The sequence below is a fragment of the Pseudopodoces humilis genome, chromosome 3 (genome assembly GCF_049639895.1).
Source record: "Pseudopodoces humilis isolate 2021_Gansu_Grassland_sample_001 chromosome 3, ASM4963989v1, whole genome shotgun sequence".
Classification (NCBI taxonomy): Eukaryota; Metazoa; Chordata; class Aves; order Passeriformes; family Paridae; genus Pseudopodoces; species Pseudopodoces humilis.
In genome coordinates this window covers 68,575,419-68,598,883 of record NC_142202.1, presented here as the reverse complement: position 1 = coordinate 68,598,883, position 23,465 = coordinate 68,575,419, and the positions used below count along the sequence as shown (strand labels likewise).

Here is a 23,465-nt window from a genome sequence, read left to right as displayed (position 1 = left end):
CAGTTGAATAAATAACCACAAGCAAACCCCAAAACATTTGCAAAATGGCAAAGAGTCTTAAGCACAAAGGAAATGTTATCTGAGGGATAAAGAAAAGGAAGGACAAAGTGAGAATTGCCAAAAGTCAGGCTAAATTAGACTTTCAAAAAGATATGAAAAGCAAACAACAAAAAAATTCTTCATCTCCATAAACAAAAGACAATAAAGAAAAGAACTGTAGTGCTATGGTATAAAAAGTGCAGAGAAATGGAAAATAATCTTGGCAAAATATAAATTGCACTTTGCTATTGATCTGAAGTAAATACTTTGCCTCAGATTTTAATGAGTACATTGTCTGATCATGGGAGCAAAGTCAGTTCAGACAACAGCAGGAGTGTGAGGCAAAACATCATTCAGAACAAGGACAGACCAGAACTCAAGAAAATGAATGCAAGACTCTGCATCTTCTCCACCCCATTTCTAAAAGGAACAGATATGTGAGCTCAGGGGTCTACTGCCAGGTGGCTGGAGACGAGCAAATTTCACACCCATCACTAAAGTGATGGTTAATTTCAGCAGTGGAGTTTTTATGGACTATCACCATGACATCCAGGCCTGCAGAACACATAAACTAGCAGCAAGTGTAACTTAGATCAAAACTGAAATTCCTAATTTTTTAATTTAATTCATCTTTTCCAAATGTAATTGACTGATTATTCCATTAGCCAAATATTTGCAACTGGATCTACAAATTAAACCTTAAGAAGCTTCAGTAATTCAATGTTTTTAATAAGACCTACACTGTCCAAGTATTAAAGTTATGCTATTTCTGCTTTACAATTTCACACTTACAGAATTTTACAAGAGTTACTTAATTGTCAGCACTTCCCTTTTTTTTTTTTTTTGGCAGCAAGTATCATTTATCATGAGATAAATCATATGGCAGCACTACACTTACAACTATCAGTCAAATCTGAGCTGCAGAGGAATTCATAATGGCACCCTGAAAATGATTTCACAGGACAATTCTTCATATTTACCTTTCTCATTTAATTTAGAAGGATATTTCCTGGTTGTAGGTAATAAATCAATTTATTCAGTGGGGAATAACAGTATTAGGTGCTGAAATCACTATTTTGAGCTAAAAATAGCTCCCATTACTGAAAGATTATTTCTGCTTTTTGCTATGACAGTTTACAATTTCTACCATGTATCAGAACAGCCCAGATTTGCTGAAAAATTCTGTTCTGAGACCTTTGACTCTCTGACCTGTGAAGCTGGCTGCGGTTGCTGTCCTTTCTGTAAGCAGAAACCCAAGAAGCAGAGCAAGTAAATCAAAATGGAAATGGAGAAGCAGGGCCAGGTTGGCAACAGTAGAGATGAGTGCTTTTGTTTCTAACAGAAGTGAAAAAATGCCTTGAAAGTCATGCATTCTCTAGTGCTACACTGGCTCTGCAGCAACTTGCTTTCCCGTTCCTTTTGAAACAATTGGGGAGACACTAAGACAGTGTTTCCTCCTCACAGCACACTAGTTTTTGCTTTTCATGGTGACATAGCAGAGATGCATAGAATTAGCATTAATATCACTTTCACACAAATATTAACAAGGAATGTTCTCCTCCACAAAGAGTGAGCACGACCCATTACTGCCCGGTGGGTGGACGGCTGGTAAAGGCAGCTTTAATTCCCTACTTGAATCTCAATTTTTCTTGGCAATGCCTCTCATGTAAGTTGGCTGCTCTACACTACTTTGCTGCCACAGCCCCCTATGGATGATTCCAGCTGCTCAAAATAGCCCTTCAAAGTGAGGAAACCTCTACACAAGAAGTATTTCCTTGGGGAGAAATTTCAAGAACTCTACAGGCCCTCTGTGCTACTGGGAAAGTATAAAGAGACTGGCTAAGAAAACAGAATTCATCATTGTCCTTTCCATACAAAAAAAATTCATACTTTCTCATCTTTCTTTCTGGACTTGATTATTTGTTGACTCCAAGCTTACCCCATTCAAGAATATTGGGTAAGAGCAAGTTAGCTTCACACTAACTCTGTGAGCTCTGTGCTCTGCAGCTGGTTATAGTAATGAAAACAGGGAGCAGCTTCAGCACCATACAGGCTTGCATTCTGTTTCTGACTGCTCCAAAGCTCTGTTTTGGTATGCAGAAACTCTGAACCACTCTGACTGTTTGGCTTGGTAACACACCTAACATAAAAAAAAAAAAAAAAAAATTGGGAAAAAAAAAAGGTTACAATAATAGTCACAACAGCTTTTTGTAACATAGAATTTCCTCCTGCACACGGGGATGTACCTGGCCAGTTACAGCCTGCTGTGCTAGCAGATTACTACAAAGGAACAAGATCATAAACAATTTTTGGCCCTGTGTCTCACAATCATATGATGATATCTGAGCCTTCCTGTCTTCCCAAACCATTCTTCCTCCAGATTCAAATGCCTGATTAATATTATTAAAACTATTTCAAAACTGGTCTAGTTAAATTCGTGCAACCCCTTTGAATGGACATTGCTGGTCCTTCAGCTCCTGTCCTGCCCTTTATCTCTGGGTAATCTCAGTTGTAAACATGAATTCAGCAATCTTTCCAACGCTGACTCACAGAACCTCCCTCTAATCCAAAACAATCTCCTTCTGTCCTTCCTGAAACCTCAGCCTGTCTCTCAGACAATACTTCGTTCATGTCTAGTTGTCAGTCAATTCAAAAAAGAGCTTTCACTGTTTCCCTCCTTTCCCTCCACCTGTTTTTTGTGTATCTGTCAGCAATCCAGACTCCGGTGAAGGAAGGCCTGCAGCCTTCAGCATTAATGCAAATCTCTTTTTAGGTGATCTGGCTTCAAATATACAATATCACCCTGCTACTTTTCTAACACATCAGAAAAAATACTATTTCATCTTAGACAGTGTTGAGATCATTTCCCTTCTCATGTCAGCTGGTGATACTGAGCTGTATTGTCCCTTGTTAAACTTTCAAACAAATAATTGAGATGGTTTCATAGGTTATCCAATCCACTGAGAAGTTTCCCAGAAATAAAAAAAATAATGCACTTAATTTTTTTTAAAATCTTGTCCTCCTCCAAAATGTCTCAGAAGCACTCTTACAGGCAATTGGTGTGCCTTAAAACCAAGGGACAACAGTCACAGCTACTGGGTTAGGGCCACTCTGACTGTAGTGAACTGTGTCTCGTAGCAGGTGCCAAGTCCTGAACTGGCCAAGTCAGAAAAGGAACTAATTGAGGGGGCAGACAAGAGAACAGTCAAGACTTCAGGAAATGATGGAAGTTTGCGAGCACGTGGTCCAAGACACGCTGTGAGACCACATCATAGTCAAGATCAGGAAGTCAGAAACTCCATATGAGACAGGATCCATGACAAGAAAAAGACATATCTGGCTGGAGCAATGTCACACAGATCACTTGCAAACAACAAGTAGGATCAAACACCTGACTAAAAACTAGAGAAAACATTAAACCAACAGAAGACAGAACTAGGAGCTAGTTCTGCACATCTAAAAAGAAGGATGGGTAGACTGGTATTAAAAGTAAATGTGGAATGTGGCTGGACTAAGTCTACAAACTCTCAGGTGTAGTTCTATGAGCACTTTAAGCAGATTTAATCCATTGTGACTTCTGAAACTAGTGGTCCTGCACTCCCCATCCATAATTTGATGTGCATGCACAAGCACAGCTTCTTATTTATACCAATACAAGCATCTATGTAACTGGAACATGAAGTGGCTTGGGAAACTGATGCAAATTAAAGCTGATCACAATTAAAAACCATTAACCATCATTAAAACTAAGTAATCAGCATTAAACCTGATGCAGTCCACTACACAGCCATGCAAGTGCTTGTACCTGCACAAGGAAGGAGGCAGCATGGAGGTACAGACAAACGGCTGAGAAAGGAAAAACCTATTTTTTTTAAAGTTGTTACAACTCACACAAAGTTAATAAAAAACAGTGAAGCCTCAGCACTGGAGAACATGGTTCTCTGCCAGCTATTAAGGCTGTGCCATGGGAGCATACAGCGGCATCCAGCCACCTAGGGAATGATTCACGTCCAGCTGCCTTGGCAATGACTCACTGGCTCAGTGACTCACTCCTCCGCCGGTGGACAGAGCCCACTGCCTATTATGCCGTCCGATACTATCTTACTGTCTCCTAGTAGGGACTCATTCATCTGTCCCCAGCCATCTGCTGCTGCCTGTCCCATGGAGTGCAAGTACCGTAGGCTCGTCGGGGAAGACGGGATTTTCTGTTCTTCATTTGGTCAGTAGCAAGACTTTCCTCAGACTACGGAGTATTGCAACACCAAGTTTATAATGTGTTATAGTATAGCTAAAAAATGCTTTAGGCGACCATTGATCTATGTGGTTTTCAATAATTTCTTCTAAATATCAGAAAAAAAGAGTCGCAGGTTATCAAGCAAGGACCCGTGCACACAGATCCCTCCCGTGTGCGCCCACAGACGCACATGTCTTGCCCGGTCACTGGCTCCTTGTGCCACATACCCGCGTTCCGGTGACTCCCCATTTCTCAGTCACACACGCTGGGCTCCTGCATAGGGCGAAGGGAACGGGAACTACGGCTGAACGCTCGGCTGAGCTCCTCTTACGAGCGAGGGAAGCACCTTACGGCGAGCACAGAGGGAAGGAGCACCGGCTGCAGCGCAGCGCTGCCGCCACGGCCCCGGAAGAGCCGAAATTCTCGGGCTCGCCCCTCGCTACGCGCCGAATGGTTTCGGGGGATGCTCCCCCGCCGTCTCTAGGCCATGTTCAAGCCCTGCTTTCCCTGACACGGCTCCCTGCCGACCACAGCCCGTGCTTCCCACCCATGTTCGGGGCGGGGCGGTCCCATCCCGGTACGGCCGCCACACCGCGGCCCCGAGCGCTGCCCCAGCCCCGCCGCCGCCCGCGCTCCATCTCCCGCTCCCTGCGGGCGGGCTGCAGCGGGAGGGGCCAGAGGAACCGGCATATGCCTTGACAGGCGTCACCTCCACCCTATGGGAAGCGGGGAAGGGCGGGCCGGAGCGGCGGGCGCCCAATGAGCGGCGCGGCCCGGCGTGATGCGGGTACCTGCGGGGGTATAAAGGCGGCTGCGTGCGCACTGGCCCCTCGCTTACACAGTATGGCCGGCGACATTAGCTAGCGCTCGCTCAACGCTCTTCTCTGTAACAGGGGAACACACGGACTACAAGGAACCGAACCGCATCGCCCGCCCGCACCCCCGCTCGGACTGTAACCCGCTCACACACGCTCACGCCGCATCCGCCGCCGCGCACTCCGGGTGGTTTTCGCCCGTTTAAAAAAAAAAAAAAAAATCCTTCCTTCTTCTGCTTATTCCTTTTTTTTTTTTTTTTTAAATTAATATTACGCAAATCCCCCAGAAGGTGAAACCCGCCCGGGACGGACTGGGACCCGGCGGCGGCAGCAGCGCGGCCCGTGCAGCAGCAGCGAACGGTGGCGGCCGGGGGCGGCAGTTTGGTTGTCGTTTAATTTCTGTGGTTGTTGGTTGCTGAGTTGTCTCACCATGAAGGAGAGCGGTGCACACTTCTTCGAAGGGACCGAGAAGCTGTTGGAGGTGTGGTTCGCCCGGCAGCAGCCCGCGCAGCAGGAGCCGCACCAGAGCAAGGGGTCCGGCGACCTCCGCACCATACCCAGGTCCGCGATCGGCCGGGGCGGGGTGGGGTGGGAGCGGGGAGAGGCGGTGGCGGGGGCAGCGCTGCCCCTGGGGGGGCGGCCGGCGGGGCGGGAGGGTCCCTGAATGGCCCGGGTGTGGCGGCGCTTTGGGGGGCGATGGCGGCCGCGCCGGGGGAAGGCAGGTTCCGGGGGAGCCGACGGGGGGGGCTGGGGTCCCGCGCTGCCGGCCGCCTTCCCGCTTTCCCGGTGACAGCCCCGGCGTCTCCCCGCTGGGAATGACCTTCCGCCGCCCTCCAGAGACCCCCCGGGCAGGGAGGCGGCGGTGCCGGGAGCCATTCCGCGCCGCCACCTCGTGCAGCCCCGCGCGGCTGCCGCTGGCAACATGTGGCGGAGCGGAGCCGGGCGTGTGCCGCGCCGGCCGGGAGCGCCGCGGGGGGAGCGGGCGCGGTGGCGCAGTGCTGCTGGAGCCCACCCCTCTGCGGCGGCTCGTCCCGTTCCGACGGCCAGTTTCGGGATGAGAAGGCTCGGGAAATCCCTGCCCGTGCCGTACTGCGGAGAGCGGGGACTCGGGAGTCTCCCTCCCCGTTAATGCCATCTGGGAAGCGAGATCCCTGCGTCTGTCGCGGCGAGGGTGGATGGTTCCCTCTCACATGGCCGGTGTGGCACTGCGTAGCCGGAGAGGTCCATAGAGCAGCTCTCGCCAGGGGAAGCAGGCGGTACCCGGGGACCCTTCCCGTGTCGCCCGGCGGTGCGGTGGGCACCGGAGCGAGGGAGGCACCGGGAAAGGCGGTGCCCCCTCCTCCCCCAGAAGTGTGGCTGGAGCCGCGGTTTACACGTGAGTGTCCTGGCCGCGCTCCCGGGCCGCGCCGCCGCTCCCGTCCTTCTCCCCCATTGAGGAGCCGAGGCCAATGGGAGCGGGACTCCGCGGAGGGCCGGGCCGCGCCCGTCACCCAATGGGCATGTGGGGAATGCGCTGGCGCCGCGCTCGGCGCCGCCCGGGGCGGGGAAGGAAGGCCCGGGGCCCGCTCCGAGCCGCTCCGCTCCCGGCGCACGTGTTCGGCACCGGCTCCCGCCGCTCCCCGCCCGCCGCCCAGGAATGTGCCTGCGCCGCCTTTGTTAGCACAGGAGCCGATGGCCACCTGCCGGCGCTCGGGGGGCTCGGGAGCCGTGCTGGGCAAGGCGGGCACGGGCCGTCTGTGCTGCAGGTTGCCAGCGCTGTGTTTTGGAGCGGTACGGTGTAGAAACGCTGGAGCTAAGGGATCTCTAAGGCCTCTTCCAACCCAGACCGTTCTAGGATTCTGTGGAACACTTCGACTGAGTGATGGTACAGCTGTTGATCCACAAAAAATTGTGTTCTGGAAGTGTAAGAAAATGGTAGCTGCAAGCTTGAAGTACAAAGCAAAATCTGCAGAACTATGGATGAGCTTGCAGTGACAACATAAATGACATGTAGGTGGGATCAGTGATATAGTTGGAAAATGTAGCTTGTCCTAAGCAAACAGGACAAATCTGAAGGTTATACTCATGTGAGTAGTTAACCTTTCAGTATGGTCAGCTGCTCAGCTTTTCAGGTTGCTGGAGGATCTGGCTCTCGGTGTATCCAGATCTGCTTGTGCATATCGCTGTTACCCAGCGGCCTCTGCTGCTCTGGGAGATTGAGCAAGAGGGCTTGTAATAGTGTACTTAATGTTTGGAGTATGTTAATCTTCATTCAGAGAATGTGTCTTGTTCGTCTTTTTCTTTGCTTTGGTATTTCTCAGAAAATTTCCCATGTCTGTATGTCGGTAGAATTAGCTCTTCACAGATGTGAATTGACAGTGAGCTGATACTTTTTTTTAAAGTATGAGTAGCCCACGTGTCCATGGTTAGTAGAAGCTTCATTTCTGCTGTACCAGAAGCACTGTGGAATACATTTTTACTTCTGACCTGTTGGTGCAATAGGTAATTTGCTTGTGTATCTTTGACTTGTGAAGGTATATAGACCTTTCCAAATAATGTACTTAACGTGGAAATCATCAAATGTGGTTTTATAGCTCTTTGAGGCTTAGTGGTGTAGTAGACACAGGGTAACAGCTTGTATAGTTAATGTCCAGGCAATCCTGGAAGGAAAATCCTAGCTGAAATGCTTGCAGATGATGTGAGCTGCTTGGGTGCTGGAGGAGTCCTGTAGTGTTTGACTTAAAATGTGAAATTCCAAATAAGTACTCGTTTGACTTTGTTGATGTGCAGATGTAGTTTAGAGATGGCATTCTGCGGATGCTCTCCTCATTGACACATTCATGCTCTCTGATGTTCCGTTTGTCGGCTCAGACTAATTTTTGCAAAGACTTTCCAAAACTTCGAACCTAACTTTTAAACTGCTCCCAGAGCATTTAAAGTAATTGCAGGGTGGGTGCTGGGATAGTTCCTTTGTGTGGTTAAGATATGGCTGTAAAGTTTTAATAGAGTGGATAAGAACTGTTAACTGTTGAACGTGTAGTCTTTAACGCAGTGTTAGAGCTGCGAGCAGGCTTTGAGGACTTTAGTGTTAATTGGCTCTTAATACAACATGTTAATGGAACTTGCTTACTTTCTTTGGTAGGAAGCTGTGACATGTGTGAGACTGCTATTAACCTGAGTCTGCTTGTAATTATCAGTGATGCTGTGTTTCTAGCATGAAATAACCTTCTACAAACATTATCTTCTGGAAAACTGTTAGAATTCAATTACCTGTTACAGCTGATAGATGCAAACTGAATACAATGTATCCTGCCATGATAATTCTGTAAAGGTGATTGAATAAGCTAGTTTATGTTGAACAGAACCTGAAATCAAAGCTGAAACTGTAGAACAGTAGCTAAATTAGAATCAAGTTGCAAACCAGTTGAGCTTGCCTTTTGTATTGTAATACCTGCTTAGTAGTGAAATGTGAACCATTCATCTACTGAATGACTAAGCTGGTGCTCAAAGCTAAAAATTTCAGTGTTGTGCGTGCTTGTTAGGGATTAGATATTTTAAAGTCTTTGCTGGATATCATCAGCAAAAAAAGTTCTTGACCTGATGGAATTAAGACTTTTTTCCACTTTTTTCCACTCTTATGGGGAAACCTACTCTCTGGATAAAAGTTTGGATTATGTGTAACGTATTTCAGAAAAGATCTGTCATTGTAATACATTCAATAAAGGTCCCAACTAAAAAGCAGGGAATTTGAGCTTTATTTTGTTAAGTTTTGGGGTGTTTTTGGTCACTTGTTAATGAAAAAGGTCTTGTGGTTGAAATAGTTACTGGCAAGCATCTAAATATGCCTCCCCTGCTTATATCCAGCAGTGGAATGAAGTTAATGTTTTTGTGGTCTCAAAATAATTTACTTTAATTTTATTGCTTGTTCACACCATGCTTTATAAAGCATTCTTTTTTCCCTGAAAAAATAGCCTTAAACTATGTATAGAAAGCAGAGGGTTTGTTGAAAACATGATGAACTTGCTGCAAGCCCTGGATTTCCATGGTGACTGTGTAGTGCATTCACTATCCCCACAGTAAAATTCCTTCAGATGATGTGCAGCTATGCAGTTTCCTTCTCAAGGGCTGTCAGGGTCTTGAATGTACAGAAGTTTGAAACTATAAATAAATTATGCCAGTGTTAAAAGCTCATCTCTCAAGCATTCAGTCGTGAGGAATACTCGGAAACTGAGCTTATTTATGAACTTTTAATCTTCCTGTTTGTCTATATTATGTCTATATTGTACACAAGCTGGAGAAAACTCAGCAATGGGGTGACACTGCTAGGACATTCTGACCCTGTGCTACAAGAAAGCTCCCAAGCACCAATACAATCAAGGATTTGGTAGGAGTCCTGTAAATCCTTGCTGTGTACTGCACCCTGTAGCCCGAGTCAGCTCACTGCTGCAGTGCTGTGGCATCTCTGCCCCTTCCCCCAGTCCTGGCCAGTGTTACCTGCCTGTTTCCTCAAATACTGAAGGTATGAGGAAGCTGAGCCACGAGCCCTGCTCTGCTCCTGCAGAGCTTTGGAACAAAACTGAAGGGACTCTGGAAAGAAGGCATGGCTGTGCTGAGATAAGGGCTTCTGTCCCCTTGTACTTGTGGAGCTTTTTTTCTGGGTGATGCAAGGTTATTTGGAGAACTTTATGTAAGAGTGCAGTCTTCCCCTCATCAGAATGGATATTAATCAACTAGATTTTAGATCAGGTAAAAATTACAGGTAAAAGTGCTTTCTTATAACTCAAAATTGTAATTAAATTAAAGAATGGTTTCACACAATGGAAACAAGCCCTTTTATTCTCACTACTACTGATTTGGATACTGCTTGCAGGAAATGAAGACTTCTGTTGAAGAGTTTCTGGCGTTTTCCTACTTTACCACTAAAAGTGCTGAAGCATTTGGGTAGTCAATTTCTGTCAAAGGTTTGGGCCCTTAGTGAGACTGTAGAATATAAATAAGCAGCTATTGGTGTATTCCTCAAAGGCCTTTCCTAATGGTTGTTTGCTTGGCCTGGAGAACGGGAAGACTTGGAGTTTTTGGTAGATACTTGCTGTCTTACTGTGTTCCTTCTGGAGCAAATTGCACTCATGTTTGCCCTGAATGTTGTAAGTCCTGCTGTGCCTGCTGGGGCTCATGCTTCCTCAAATATTTCCGATGTCCTGGCATATGAGAGGCTTGGGAATACCCAGTGAACTCCTTGGATGTAAAGGATGGAGTCCCCATCCTGTATAACTGCAATAGTTGGTGTAAGGCTCACAACAGGAGAAATATGCAGCCTTCAGAGCCCCAGCTGTGGCCATCTTTGTGCCATTGCTGAAATATCTTGGTTTAATTTGGGAGGGACACTCTTAAGTAGCTGGCTTGGGACTTTCTAGGTAAGAGGGATTTTGTGATCTGTACTGCACAGAATCACTTTCAATGTGGATGCAATTTCCCACCCAGGTCTCAATGTTAACTGCTTGTCCCTGGAGGGCTTCTTAGGTTTAAGATAAGGGAGATGTGGACAGTCCCTCTGTATAGCTGTGCTCAGAACATATAGAGGGTGTGACACTTGTGTGCACCCCACAGATATTGCCCATGTAAACTTATCTTAGTTGCAAGTGCTTTGAGCCTAAACTCAGGCTGTGTAAGTGGTTCAAGGTAACCTACCTTAAGCAGCAATTTATAAATTATTTCTAATAGGAAGTAATTCACATGCACCTGTCTGCAGAGAAATACACAAGCTGATGAGAGGTGCTTTAAAATGCTTGTGACTTTTGTGAGCTCTGTACTGTTCCTACCTGTTTTGGGATGCTTGAAAGCAATGTTCCAGCTCTGCTGACACCGATGTTTAGCCAGCTTTTATGTGTCTTGGCTGCATCTCCTCTGCCTAGGCAGTTTAGACACAGTTTTAGGCTGTCTGGATTACAGTATTGGTAGGAAATTGCTGTTGAACTGTAGCCTGCTAGCGAGGTAACTGATACCTAAGTGGCTCCTAAAAACAGTAGGTAACAGTTGAGGGGATGAAAGATTGTTCTGCATTTGAATGCTTAATATTAGAACAAGGTCTTGCATAGTCAAGATTAAAAGGCTTATTGTGGTACTACAGAATTGTCAGCTGTTCTGTTCTAATGAAAAGCTATGCAAGAGTATGTATGTGGCTTAAGATGTCTTTCTAATAAATAGTATTTATTTCCTAAGAATTCCTGCCCTACTGCAGTACAACTTTTCTGCACAGTGCTGTCTGGCTGCCTTAGCAAGGTCCTGTTACTGGGGTGGTGTGCTTGAGGAGGCTGTTGGCTGCTGATAGAAATGAGTTCTTGATGTAGTTCTTAATCTCTTCAAATTGCTGTTCCCAGTTCCAATTGGCCTGAAACAGCAGTATTGTGCCTGGTATGCTTGACTCATGTCAAAGGATGTGTTTTACCCCTGAAGGTAAAGGCTCAGAAGAGGCCAATATCTTGTGTTCAAAAGCATGGTTTTATCTGTCAAGGAAAACTTCCTTCTGAAATAAAGGAGCAAATATGATGCTTTGGAACTTGGTTCAGAGGAACTGTTGACTATTCATGAAGCATACTTCCTACAATTAAGCTACTTCTCTCTAAGTTCTAATAGCTTTTCCCTACTGACATACCTGGTTGGCTTTTGCATGGAAGTTACTTGTACTCTGGTACTTGTACTCTGGTAACAAGTCTGTTGATAAGGCATTAAATATTGCAACACAGGTATTGGAGCAGGATGTTAAACTTGGTTTTGTTTTGTTTCTTTTTGGGATGTTCTGCTAGTCAGGTGTATAACAACTAGCTTTTTACTGTTCAAGTGAGGGTAGTTTGTCACACCTGAGTGGATGTATTCCATTTTCATGGATGCTGTGCTCTGAGAAGGTGCAGTCATTTGAGGTGTATCATGCTTGCCCATTCAAGAAACTAAATTGACTCTGGATAAGTAGCAGTTATTTGAAAATTCAGAAAGGGGATCTTTGGAATGTGGAAGTGGTCAATAAAAGCCCACATAAGTGAGGAGTCAGTCTGAAGTCCGTGTCTGCAGGTCTGCTGCAGAACTTGCTTCCAGTGAAATCTGCCAATGACTCTCATGGATCATATTCTACTATGCTTGAGTATAGGAAAGCAGTTTCCAAAGTGGCATTGTCCTGATGTCTGGCTATGGGAAATAATTTAGGAGCTAGTAATGCCTTGCACATTGATCGTTGAAGGGGGAATTTTGAAGAGCACATGTCCATGATGGCACTACACTGAGAATCAGTCTTACTTCAGTGCCCTTTTTCCATTGCAGGCTTTGCTTCCAAGTTGAAACTTCACTCAGCTATGCAAATTAGTAGTGCTCTCAAATATCTTAAATTACTAACTTAGCGGATTTTTACTTATTATTGAATAGCTCCAATACATGTAGTGATAATTACCAAAATACTACTTTTAAGGTTGATTTTGTTTCTTCATTCAAGTGTGAGTAGATATTGTCTCAACTAGTGACAGTTATATGGATCCAAGAAAAAAAAGGGGGAAGAAATACAAGGGTTAGACTTGTACTGAACTTAATCTACTTGGTACGTACAAAGTAGTCCCAGATGTTCTTCCTTAGCTTTAAACAATAGAACATGCCAAAAAGTAAGGTCATCTTGTTTAAATAGATTATATTGGATCAAATCCAGCCTTCCTTTAGTTTTCTGTACTTAACTTTAAAATGCAGTTAGATACAGGCCAGTATCCCAGCAGAACTGCTCCCTAATGTGGCCAAGTCTGATCCTGGTGCTGCAAACCTTTGTTAGTCTGTGTATGCTTCTAGAGCAAGCCTGGCATCTTGTCTGATTCTGAAATTGTAGGATTTTTCCTTAATGCTGCCCTAGACAGATTGAATTATGACCTTGCCCTTTATTTCTCTAAAGGCTGAACACAACATTTAGTGTATGCTTAGCTACGGTTTCTGTAGTGCCACAGTGAGGACTTGAGCAAAGCTGTGGTGCAAAGGTCTCGTGCAACTGCAGGTTTCAGCCATGGAACCGAAATACCAGCTGTGGTACCAGCAAGCATAATGGGACTTCCTTTGCATCCTGGGCTTCACACTTAACACACAACAGTGCATTGTTGGTGCTATACTGGCCCCTCACTGAACTACCAAACTTGTTACATCTTCCTCTGCAAGTACATGTCTGAAAACATGCACAAGGCGTTGCCCTGAAATGCATGCACAGAACTGCACTACAGTGATACTTAAAGAAAAAGTGTCACTTCCCTGCTTAAGCCTGAGGTTTTGACTGTCTGACCGAGTAAGAAGCTTGTGAAGGCTGAGACGTATGCTCCTGCAAAGCCTAAGATAGTTACATGTCCATTAATACTTGGACAAGTACAAAATCAGATTTGTAGTAATGTACAAATGGAGTTAGTACAGCTCAGCATCAGGGAACTCTTCCTCACCTTTCCCAAATGCAGTGTCATACTCTGGGTGTTTATTTAATGGCAGATAAAATGTCAGTAGGGATGCTGGAATGGTTTGAGCAATATAATACATTACTTAGTTCAATTTACAGGAGGAGTGGCTGGCAAACTTACGCTGGTGTGCTGTAGCCAGAGAAAACTAAATCCTTTAGTTTTCTAGCAAAATAGTAAGATTTTTTTAGGACCATTTTTAAGATAGTTTATATGATACCTATTTCACACTCTGCATTTACCACTCTTTTTAAGGTGAGCAGCTGCTTGCATTTTCATGTACACTTGAGTTTTAGGAACAGAACTAAATCAAATCAATGACATAGGCATAGAGCTGAGTAAATGAGTGGGACCTGAGCATTCAAAATAAGCTTTTTAATTTAACATGGAGATTTGAGTGTGCTGTCATGTCTGTGTTTGCAGAAAAGCATTTCATCGAGGGTCACTAACTGGAGTAAACCTCACTTTGATTTTAAGTATCCAGTTATATCACTGAATTTCTAAGTTAATCAGATGTACACTTGCTTATGAGGGTTTTTTAATGGATAGAATTTTCTTAATGTATGTTCTGGTGGAGTCATATAAGTATTACTGTTCTGGTGTAATATGTATTTTAAATGGGAAAATCCTCGAGTTAGTAAAGGTACAGAATTCATTTTGAAAAGGCATTCTTCTGAATGAATGAATTCATGGAGGGAGAAGTTAAGGCATTTATTTGCTGACTGTTTAGAAAGGCTAAAGAATATATGGATGTTTTAATTATACATATGACAGAATACAAAATTTCAACTTCACAAACTGACCAGTTTTCTAAGGGGAAAGACTGGTGGCTGCAGGAGAAAGTGTTGATGGAATTAACAGTGAGTGCTCTGTCCTGGAGTACAGCCATGGGGCTTTTGCAGTGTCAGTAAAGGGTGAGAGGTCTGCCTCCTGAAGAGGGATTAGGCTGACAGTTTTATATGGCCAAGCTGAGCTTGCTTGGTGATGAAAAATTGGCAATTTTTTCATGCTCCTAGCTCCTGCAGTTATTCTAGCTCTACTGATGGGCAGCTTAGTTTTGTGCTGGGTTAGTAAATCTCTTGGATCATGACATCCCCGAGGACAGGAGCCAGCACAAACCTGCAGGTGGAATATGCTGAGGGAAGGGAGAAGTAGGACAGCTGGCACTCTTGTAATTTTGTGACATCAGGAAGCTGTATCTGTTCCTGTCTTATTTTTAGCAAAATTGACTGTGTTGAATTCTACTAATCTGGTGTAGACACAAGACTAAAGTGACAACCAAAGTAGTTTTTTTGCGAGTCCCTCATTTTTCTTGAGTACTTCAGTATTTTGGCTTAATTTGAGCCTTTGGCTTTTGTTGGGGTTTTTTTGGTTTTTGTTTTTTTTTGGGGGGGGGTTTGTTGGTGTTTTGTTCTGTTTTTTTATTTTTGTTTCAGATTCTTTGTAGAATGAGTAATATTAGTAAAGAATTGAAATATTAAACGTCTACCACCATACTGAATTCTAGCACCATAGCTACAGTTTGCACTGTGTGAAGGAATTCTCTGATCTTGGTTGGTCAAAGAGGCATTCAGACCACTGAATCTATTAATAATAGTTTTTAGCTTTTCAGTTAAATTACGAACTTGACTCTATACTAGTCAGTTAAAACATCTCAGTGATAACCTACTGGTTTATTACTGTAGTAGTTGTCAATGACTACTGTGGTTGAAGTGCACAGAGGTTCAAGCTAAAGCATACCTTAAGTTACCAACCTGTGGTATGCAGGATTTAAGGATATCCTGGCTCACCTGGTTAGAAGCTTGAGGTTGCTGTTCAGCAGTTGTCTGCATGCAGCAGATCATGGTAACAGGTTTTTGAGGACTACTGAGCCATCAAGAGCAAAGAATGGAGTGTTACTGTATTGTGAGAGACAGTCCCTGTATGAAAACTCTTCCCATTTTGTGCTCTCAATCCAGTAAATCAAGACTCCAGTCTTGTTTGGGCTTTTTACCCAGGGCTCCAGCAAGCTTTGGTTTGTTTAACCTGTTGTTTGTGCTCTTCTGTAATTTCTTCACAGGATTGAGTGGGACAAACTTCTGGAGAATGTGCATTGTTTGATCATAAGTGTGACAAAAACTGACAAGCAGGAAGCTTATGTACTCAGGTAAGGCACTAGGAGGAAAAAAAGTGAAAGCTGTCATATGTGATTCACTTGGCTGAGAATCCAGTCTTGTATTAATGGCAAGTTGATGGCTACAACTTGCAGGGATCTCCTGCTCAGAGGTGCAAATCTCATCATAGTTGTATTTCTTTTTCCCTTTAACCAGAAGGATCGACAGAGCTGTGGTGGATTTGCACCTCATCACTGACTTTTGTCCATGGGTAAATAAGTGTCCCCAATACAGAACTTCAGTATTAATTGCTTCAGCACAGTAGCCTATAGGTGTCACTTATAGATCAGCAAAAAATCCTTATTGGTAGATCAGCTTTAACTGCACGTAATACAATCAAGTGGAACAACACTTGCAGCTGACCTAAGGGTATCTGTAAAACTGGAGCTTTCCTGGAACCCTGGATTTTTTGTTGTGCTGCATTTAGTTGTAAGGACACTACTTTTGCCATGTGTTTTTCATCTTGCAAAATACTTTCCTTGCTTTTTGTACATGAACTTTACAGACATGTTTGACATTCTCTGGTTTACTTCAGATTACAAATACTGAAGCTTTTGTACTCTAAAAGACTGCCTTGAGGGCAAGGTTGTGCTAAGAGCAAGCTGGTCAAAGAAACTGTGTTCAAGACTTGTTTCTTCAAGATTCACATATTTAAAACAAAATTCTGGAAAGAGTAACTGGTTGCACTACATCCTGGATAAAATTTAACCTCGATTTTGAATTTGTATACAGCATTCCAAACTGAGTTACTTAAATTAATTTTTACTCCCATTGTTCAGTTACCTGATGGAAAGATACTTGTTAAGCGTGTTTAAATGTTCTGGATGTAGTATGAATGCCTATCTCCAGTTCAGCTGGGCTGTAGTTAAGTATCTGACTTAGTTGATCTTGCTTATGAGACATATCATATAGCTGTGCCTGTGTACCCACTTCACAGCATGTTTGTATTTCTCAGATAGTTTAAGGGTGTCTAATGTGTCTGCCTTTTCCTGTAGTGTGTCAGCTAGGTAATAATCATGCTTGGAGCAGGTGTTTGTTTTGGGAAATCATGACAGCTCTCAAATGTTAGCTGCATTCTATTGATTTGATCTATTTTCTAGGTATGTTTGTGCCATATACTGAGTGTTCACTTAGAGTAATGCATTTGGTTGGGATAAGTACCAAGACCTAACAACTCCCTCCTGGATTGTTTTATGTAGAGCACTTAATATAGTCTTAACACCTCTTTTACAGTGAGAGTAGCATGTTTGTCTCCAAGAGACGTTTCATTTTGAAGACGTGTGGTACCACCCTCTTACTGCAAGCACTGGTTCCCCTGTTGGAGCTTGCTAGGGAGTACAGTGGGTTTGACTCAATTCAGGTAAGGCAAAAAAATCTTCCTTGGAATGTACAAAAACCTTTTTGCTAATATTTCAAATTCACTCTTCATTAAATATTCTGAAACTTGGACATTTATATATGCTTCCCATAATGGGAAGATTGTAATGTAAGATTGCTCTGCTGCAGCAGTTGCCCTTTTTTTTTGTCTCTTAGTGGGTGCTAACTAACAAAAGCTATTGTGCTGAGTTACTTAAGAGTAACTGTGCCCATGCTGTCTAATGGAAAACAACTCTGTAAGTAAACTGTCTCCTGAAGCTTAGAAATTAAGATAGGAATAACTGTGTGCTTCTGAAATGGGAATACAGATAGCAGTGTTTTGACAAGGAAAACTTAGGTCCTGTGAAAGTTCATGGATACATGCTTGCAGTTTTCTAAACTCTTAGATTCAAGATGGATGCATATACTCAATACCTAAGATGCACCTTTATTTTTTCAGAGCTTCTTTTATTCACGTAAGAATTTCATGAAGCCTTCCCACCAGGAGTACCCACATAGGAATTTCCAGGAAGAAGTAGAGTTTCTTAATGAAATTTTCCCAAGTAAGTTGATGAAACTTCAACAAAGTTGGGTGAAGGATTGATGTATGAGAAGTGATGAGCAGTACAATGGGTGCAGGCTGCCAGGTGAAGAATTCAGCAGTCCTTGCATGAAAGTCAAAAGCTGTAAATACTTATTTTCTGAATTTCTGATATTAGTTTGCCAAGATCAAAATTTAAATTATACCAAGCTTGACATTTAGTACCTTGTCTTTACTGGGTCATCTTCAGACTTCCAGTCACTCTGCCAAATTCTGAAAGCCCTATTAAAAAGCTAGGATAGTAATTTAAACTAAGTAATGCACTGGAGAAAAATGTGGGCTTCTCAGAGAAATGTGTAACTTCTCAGAGAAGTTACTATGCTAAAAACTGAATTTAAACATTTAATACAGTTTAAGACTTTTAAGAAGAATCTAAACTTTTAAGGTGACAGGTTTTTGAAGGAACATGGAAGCTGTGCTACTCATCTGAGTTATCTGAAAAGAAATTATAATCATAAATGCATTTAACAGAGGCTTTGAGAGTACCAGGGTTTCTCTCTGTGCATAGCTAAACTGTAATATCGATTTCCTGATAGCAGCCTCTCAGCTGGGGTGTCCAGACCCACTTCTACGGAAGCTTGCTTTTCTGATTATTAACTTTGCGTTACTGAAGTTAAATGCCTGGTTATTTGATATGGTACTGACTGCATTAGTGAACCTCATGGGGTTCTGTGAAAGGCCCCTTTCTTTAAATAAGAAATGAATATAATATTTTACATAAATGTTCAGCTGTGGTACATTAACTGGAGAATTTTTGTCTTGTCTAGATGGAGCAGCTTATTGCATGGGGCGTATGAACTCTGATTGCTGGTATGTATGTAAAGAGTTTGAAGTCTTTACAGTGGAACTTGGTGCTGTCAACGTGTGTTACATACTTGATTTGTGTTTTATGTAGGTACCTGTACACCCTGGATTTCCCAGAGAGTCGGATATCCAATCAGCCTGATCAGACACTGGAAATTCTGATGAGTGAGCTTGACCCAGTAGTTATGGACCAGTTCTACATGAAAGATGGTGTTACTGCAAATGATGTCACTCGTGTATGTTTGCTTGAAAACTGAGCATTTGGGGGAATGGTGGAAATTGAGCAACAAAATGCTTCATTCACTTACCTTTTAGTACAAGGTTTATTTTGTGGTGGGAGATGTCATAGAAAGTCTTGGATTAATACTTTGGGAGGAAAATGGATTTAACACAAGAGTGTTTTGGGAGAATACAACTTCATGTTTTCAATGGCCTCCTTTAGTGAAGGCAGCAATATGCAGTGCTTTGGGTGATTGGAAGCTTTTACTCTAAAGAATGTGCGAGTAGAAATAAAACCACAAGCTGAGTAACTTTTAAGGATGTAGATTTCGAGCAGTAAGGCTCAGACTGAAGGTAAGGAACAAAAAGGTTAAGTAGTTACCCAAATCAAGATTAAATCAGGGAGCCTTTTCCATGAGGAGAAGGGCAGATTTGGGGTCTAAGCGTAACTTGATGGGTTTGCCTCCTTTTCCCTGATGGGAAAGTGATGTGACATGAATAAGTTTTCCTGACAAGTACACGGACTTCATCTTGTTTTCCATCTTAGGCTTTGGTTCTCATACTGTATTTGCCATTTGAGATTTGGCTGTAGCTCAGGTACTGCAGGGTAAATCAAAACACTTGGGGTTGCACTTCTTTCTAGGGTATAAAGTAGCATATCCGTACTCCGGAGTAAATGTAAACAGCCTTCACTTTGTGGATAGTAGTTGAAGAAAAGCTCTGTTTTCCATTTCAGCAGCAAAAGCAAAAATGCTTTGCAGTTCTAAGCTGTTTCCTTGTCTTGGATGGATGCAGCTGGGCTCTGTAAGAGGCAGTGTGATAGCTTGCATGCAGCTTGTCACTGCTATTGATGTAGTGACAGGATGCAAACCAAGGTCATCTGTAGTGGTACACATAATCACACTGACTTCTTATTGGGGGAATTCTGGTGTCCTCTTTGCTGAGTAAATGTTCATTCGGCATTTGAGTTAATTCTAAACAAGTGTAAGGATGCATGATAAACAGAGTTGTTTAACTTTGTTTCAGATGAGTGGAATTCGTGACCTGATACCAGGTTCTGTTATTGATGCTACAATGTTCAATCCTTGTGGGTATTCAATGAATGGGATGAAATCGGATGTAAGTTATACACTCATTAATAATAAACATTGGTAAATAAAATAAAAAAATATTTGGTGATAATAATACCCTTTTTTTTTTTTCAGGGAACTTACTGGACTATTCACATCACTCCAGAACCAGAGTTTTCTTATGTTAGTTTTGAAACAAACATAAGTCAGACCTCTTACGATGACCTGATTAGAAAAGTTGTAGAGGTCTTCAAGCCAGGAAAATTTGTGACAACTCTCTTTGTCAATCAGGTGAGTTTTCTTGCATTAGCTTATTGGCTGATGAAATACATATAGACACAAATGAAGCAAGGCTGGAGATTGTCACTGGAGATTAACAGTTTCCAGTTTGCCTGGAAAAGTGAAAGTTTGAAAAGTAAAAATACCCTTCAGTCTTGCTTTGGCATGTACTAAATCTGATCTTCAGAAAACTTCAGAAACAGCAAGATTTGGCATCCCGGTCCAAGAATTCTAATGATGTAGTTCTGTGTAGGCATAATTTCTTGCTTTGGCATTTTTTCTCGATTTGTCTGCAACTGTCAGTTGCAGAACACCTACTGTTAATGGTGTTACTCTCAGCTAATCAAAGAACCACAAAATTATTTGGGTTGGAAGTGACCTTAAAGATTATCTAGTTCCAACCCCCTGCAGTGGACAGAGGCACTTTCCACTAGATCAGGTTGCTCAAAGCCCCATCCAGCCTGGCCTTGAACACTGCCAGGGATGGGACATCCACAACTTCTCTGGACAACCTGTTCCAGTGTCTCACCACCTTCACAATGAAGATTTTTTTTTCCCTAATATTTAATCTTAAACCCACCCTCCTTCAGTTTAAATCTGTTACCACTTGCTCTACCACTACATGCTCTGGCAAAAAGTCTCTCTCCAACTCTCTTGCAGCCCTCTTTAGATACTGGGAAGGTGCTCTAAGGTCTCCCCAGAGCCTTCCCTTCTCTGGGCTGAACAACTCCAGTTCTGTTAATTTGTGTCCATAAGAGAGGTGCTCCACCCCCATAATTGTTCACAGAGCAGCAGTACCATATGTAGGGGGCAGAATCACTGCTTGGGAATGAAGCTTTCTGCCGTCAGGAAGAGTGGTTTTAAAATGTATTAGTAAGAACCATATATGAAATGCAGTGTGCTAATCCATCTCTAAATGACACTTTTTAAAGTAACTTTCCCCTTTTTTCTTTTTTTGTTTTTTGTTTTCTAGAGCTCTAAATGTCGCACAGTGTTTTCCTCTGCCCAGAAGATTGAGGGGTTTAAACGTCTTGATCACCAGATTGCCCAATTCAGTGATTATAATTTTGTTTTTACCAGTTTTACAAAAAATCGCCAGCAACAGCACAGTTGATTAAGAATGAAGAAAAAACGCAAAAAGAAATCCCATATAGAAGGTGGTGGTTGCTTTCTAGTTAATGATTCAGGGGGCCATGCTTTCCACTCCCACCACCTTGTAGTTGTGGAAAGCCCTAGGTGTAATCATAGTATAACCATTTTGAATTGTATGCATTATTATATCAAGGAGTTAGATATCTTGCATGAATGCTCTCTTCTGTGTTTAGGTACTCTATGCCACTCTTGCTGTGAAATTGAAGTGCATGTAGAAAAATCTTACTGTATGAAACTTTACAACACTTGTAAAAATGATTCAGGTAGAATTACACACAGTATAGTTTTTCTCCAAGTATCACCAAAAATTCCCCACAGACAAGGCTTTCGTCCTCATTAGACTTCAGCCTCTACCTACTTACTGGGGACAGTTCTCTGTTAAATTGTCACTCTTTTTTTTTTTTTTTAATCTATGTTGTGATTTCAGTCTAAAACAGTTTTTGATGAACTTCTGTGATTTCTAATGAAACTGATTCCTAATTAACACTTTCATGTTTGGAGAAAGTTCTTAAAACAGTTACAAATTGTTTTGCTACTACAGGTGGTGGTTGATTTATTTTTAAATCAGACTGACTTTTCATGCTCTAATAAAGCTTCTAGGAATTTGCTCAGCTCTTCTGTAGAACTGAGCTAATGCATTGGTCTTTCACCTCTAGTAACTTGGGTATCGGTACTAGTGCAGGCTTAGTTTTGTCTCACCTTAATGGTCATTTGTCTGTCCACATCCCCAAGCTGTCACACCGCTATGCGGCAGCAGAATTTGATGAAGGTCCAAGACTTGACAGGGGAAGAGCTGAGCCAGGCTTCAAGTCCCTTGGCATAATTGTGTGACAGCTTTGCAAAGTGCAAGTTCATATTGGCAGCAGGCATTTTCTGTCTTAATCCTTTGCTGTGTCAGAACAGGAAGCTGGTGCTCCTGAGCACGGGCAGGTAGGGCTAGTGGAGGACTGGAATTCGCTCGTCTGGGTGCGTTGATTGGTTTGGATTATTCTCAGTAAAACCTGTGACCTGCCACTTGGGACTGTAAAGAGTGCTTCTAAACTGGTCCGGTGTCACTTCATTTTGTTGTTCCAAGCAAAGCTAATGCCTCTGTCTTGTGACAGTCCTGTGACATTGTTGTGCATGTGACTTATGTTGTACTTGAGTGTTGTGACTTCATCTGTTTTTTCCTCCTAATTGCTAAGGTGGTTCCTCTTACTGTGACTTGAGGGCATTAAGTGAAGGTGTAGAACAAGAGCTGTCTGGGACACCTGGACAGAAGCAAAGTAGAATGCTATTCATGGAGCATGAATTAGTGTGTAATTCAAAGTCACTTTAATGAGTATTGACTAAAATGTAGGCTTTGAAAAGCTGGCACACTTTCAGCTATGTTTGTTTGCAAATACTGGGATTTAACAGCTGTGAGACCAGCATGTTAACAACAAAATTGAGATTATTTTTCCCCTCTTGTCCGTGCAATGTTTTGAGTCTTTCTGGTTTGATACAATGGTTCTTTTGTTCCTTCCGTATTTATGAATGAAGCGCTTTTTCAGTGCTTCTAAACTAAAGTCTGCTTGGTTAGAAATCAAGTGGTTGGAACATTTTGATTTTTTTTTTTATTTTAAGCATATTATTGATGTTCTTTACCAATGTTATCAATTACATGCTGTAAATGGCACTAATGCTTTTTGGTGTTAATATTGAGGACCAATATTTCAATGGGTGTTTTTTTTTTTTTGTTCTTGCATTGTCCCAATTGTTCTGACATTTTTTGGCTTGAGGTCCTTTAAGTAGACTGAAGATCCCTTTTTAAGTAATACTGAAAGAATGCATCTTACAAAAAGAAGCATAAGCCTCGTCTATGAAAATGAAAGCTGTTGAATGGGTTATTGAACTATCTGGGTGATCAGGATGGGGGGAGTATGGTGTTTATAATTTCTGTGGTGTTAGACTTTGATCATTTAAAAATATCTGTACCACAACTTAACGCTTCAATAAAAGTTTGCTTAAATTGTTTGTAGTGATGATCCAGCAATTCTATCCTTCGCTCTCTTCATGCTTTTTGATACCAAATGGCTTAATTCTGAAATAGATTTGTCCTTACTGTCCTAATTTGCACTGTTCTGGTAGGGGATGCATCTCTACGCATTGGCAGTTTAAAATGAGGCAGCGTGTGAAATGAAGCCAAGTGAAAATGTTATGGTGTTCTTGAAACTAAACCAATTTCTCTAAATGAACACAAAAATGTGTTGTCTGCATTTAACCTGTATCTTTTTCTTGAGCATTAAATACTCTAAATAGCCCTCTGAATTAAGACAACTGG

The 23,465-nt window shown here is 42.7% G+C and overlaps 1 protein-coding gene across 1 annotated transcript; it reads left to right on the top strand.

The window, feature by feature from the left end:
* The first annotated feature begins 5,120 nt into the window (after positions 1 to 5,120).
* Positions 5,121 to 23,158, top strand: AMD1 (adenosylmethionine decarboxylase 1). Its single transcript, XM_005518275.2, has 9 exons — positions 5,121 to 5,649; positions 15,589 to 15,675; positions 16,916 to 17,042; positions 17,499 to 17,601; positions 18,407 to 18,449; positions 18,535 to 18,679; positions 19,689 to 19,781; positions 19,868 to 20,023; positions 20,985 to 23,158. The coding sequence occupies exons 1-9, from the start codon at positions 5,519 to 5,521 to the stop codon at positions 21,123 to 21,125; spliced, it is 1,026 nt and encodes a 341-aa protein (XP_005518332.1). The 5' UTR covers positions 5,121 to 5,518; the 3' UTR covers positions 21,126 to 23,158.
* Positions 23,159 to 23,465: the final 307 nt, after the last annotated feature.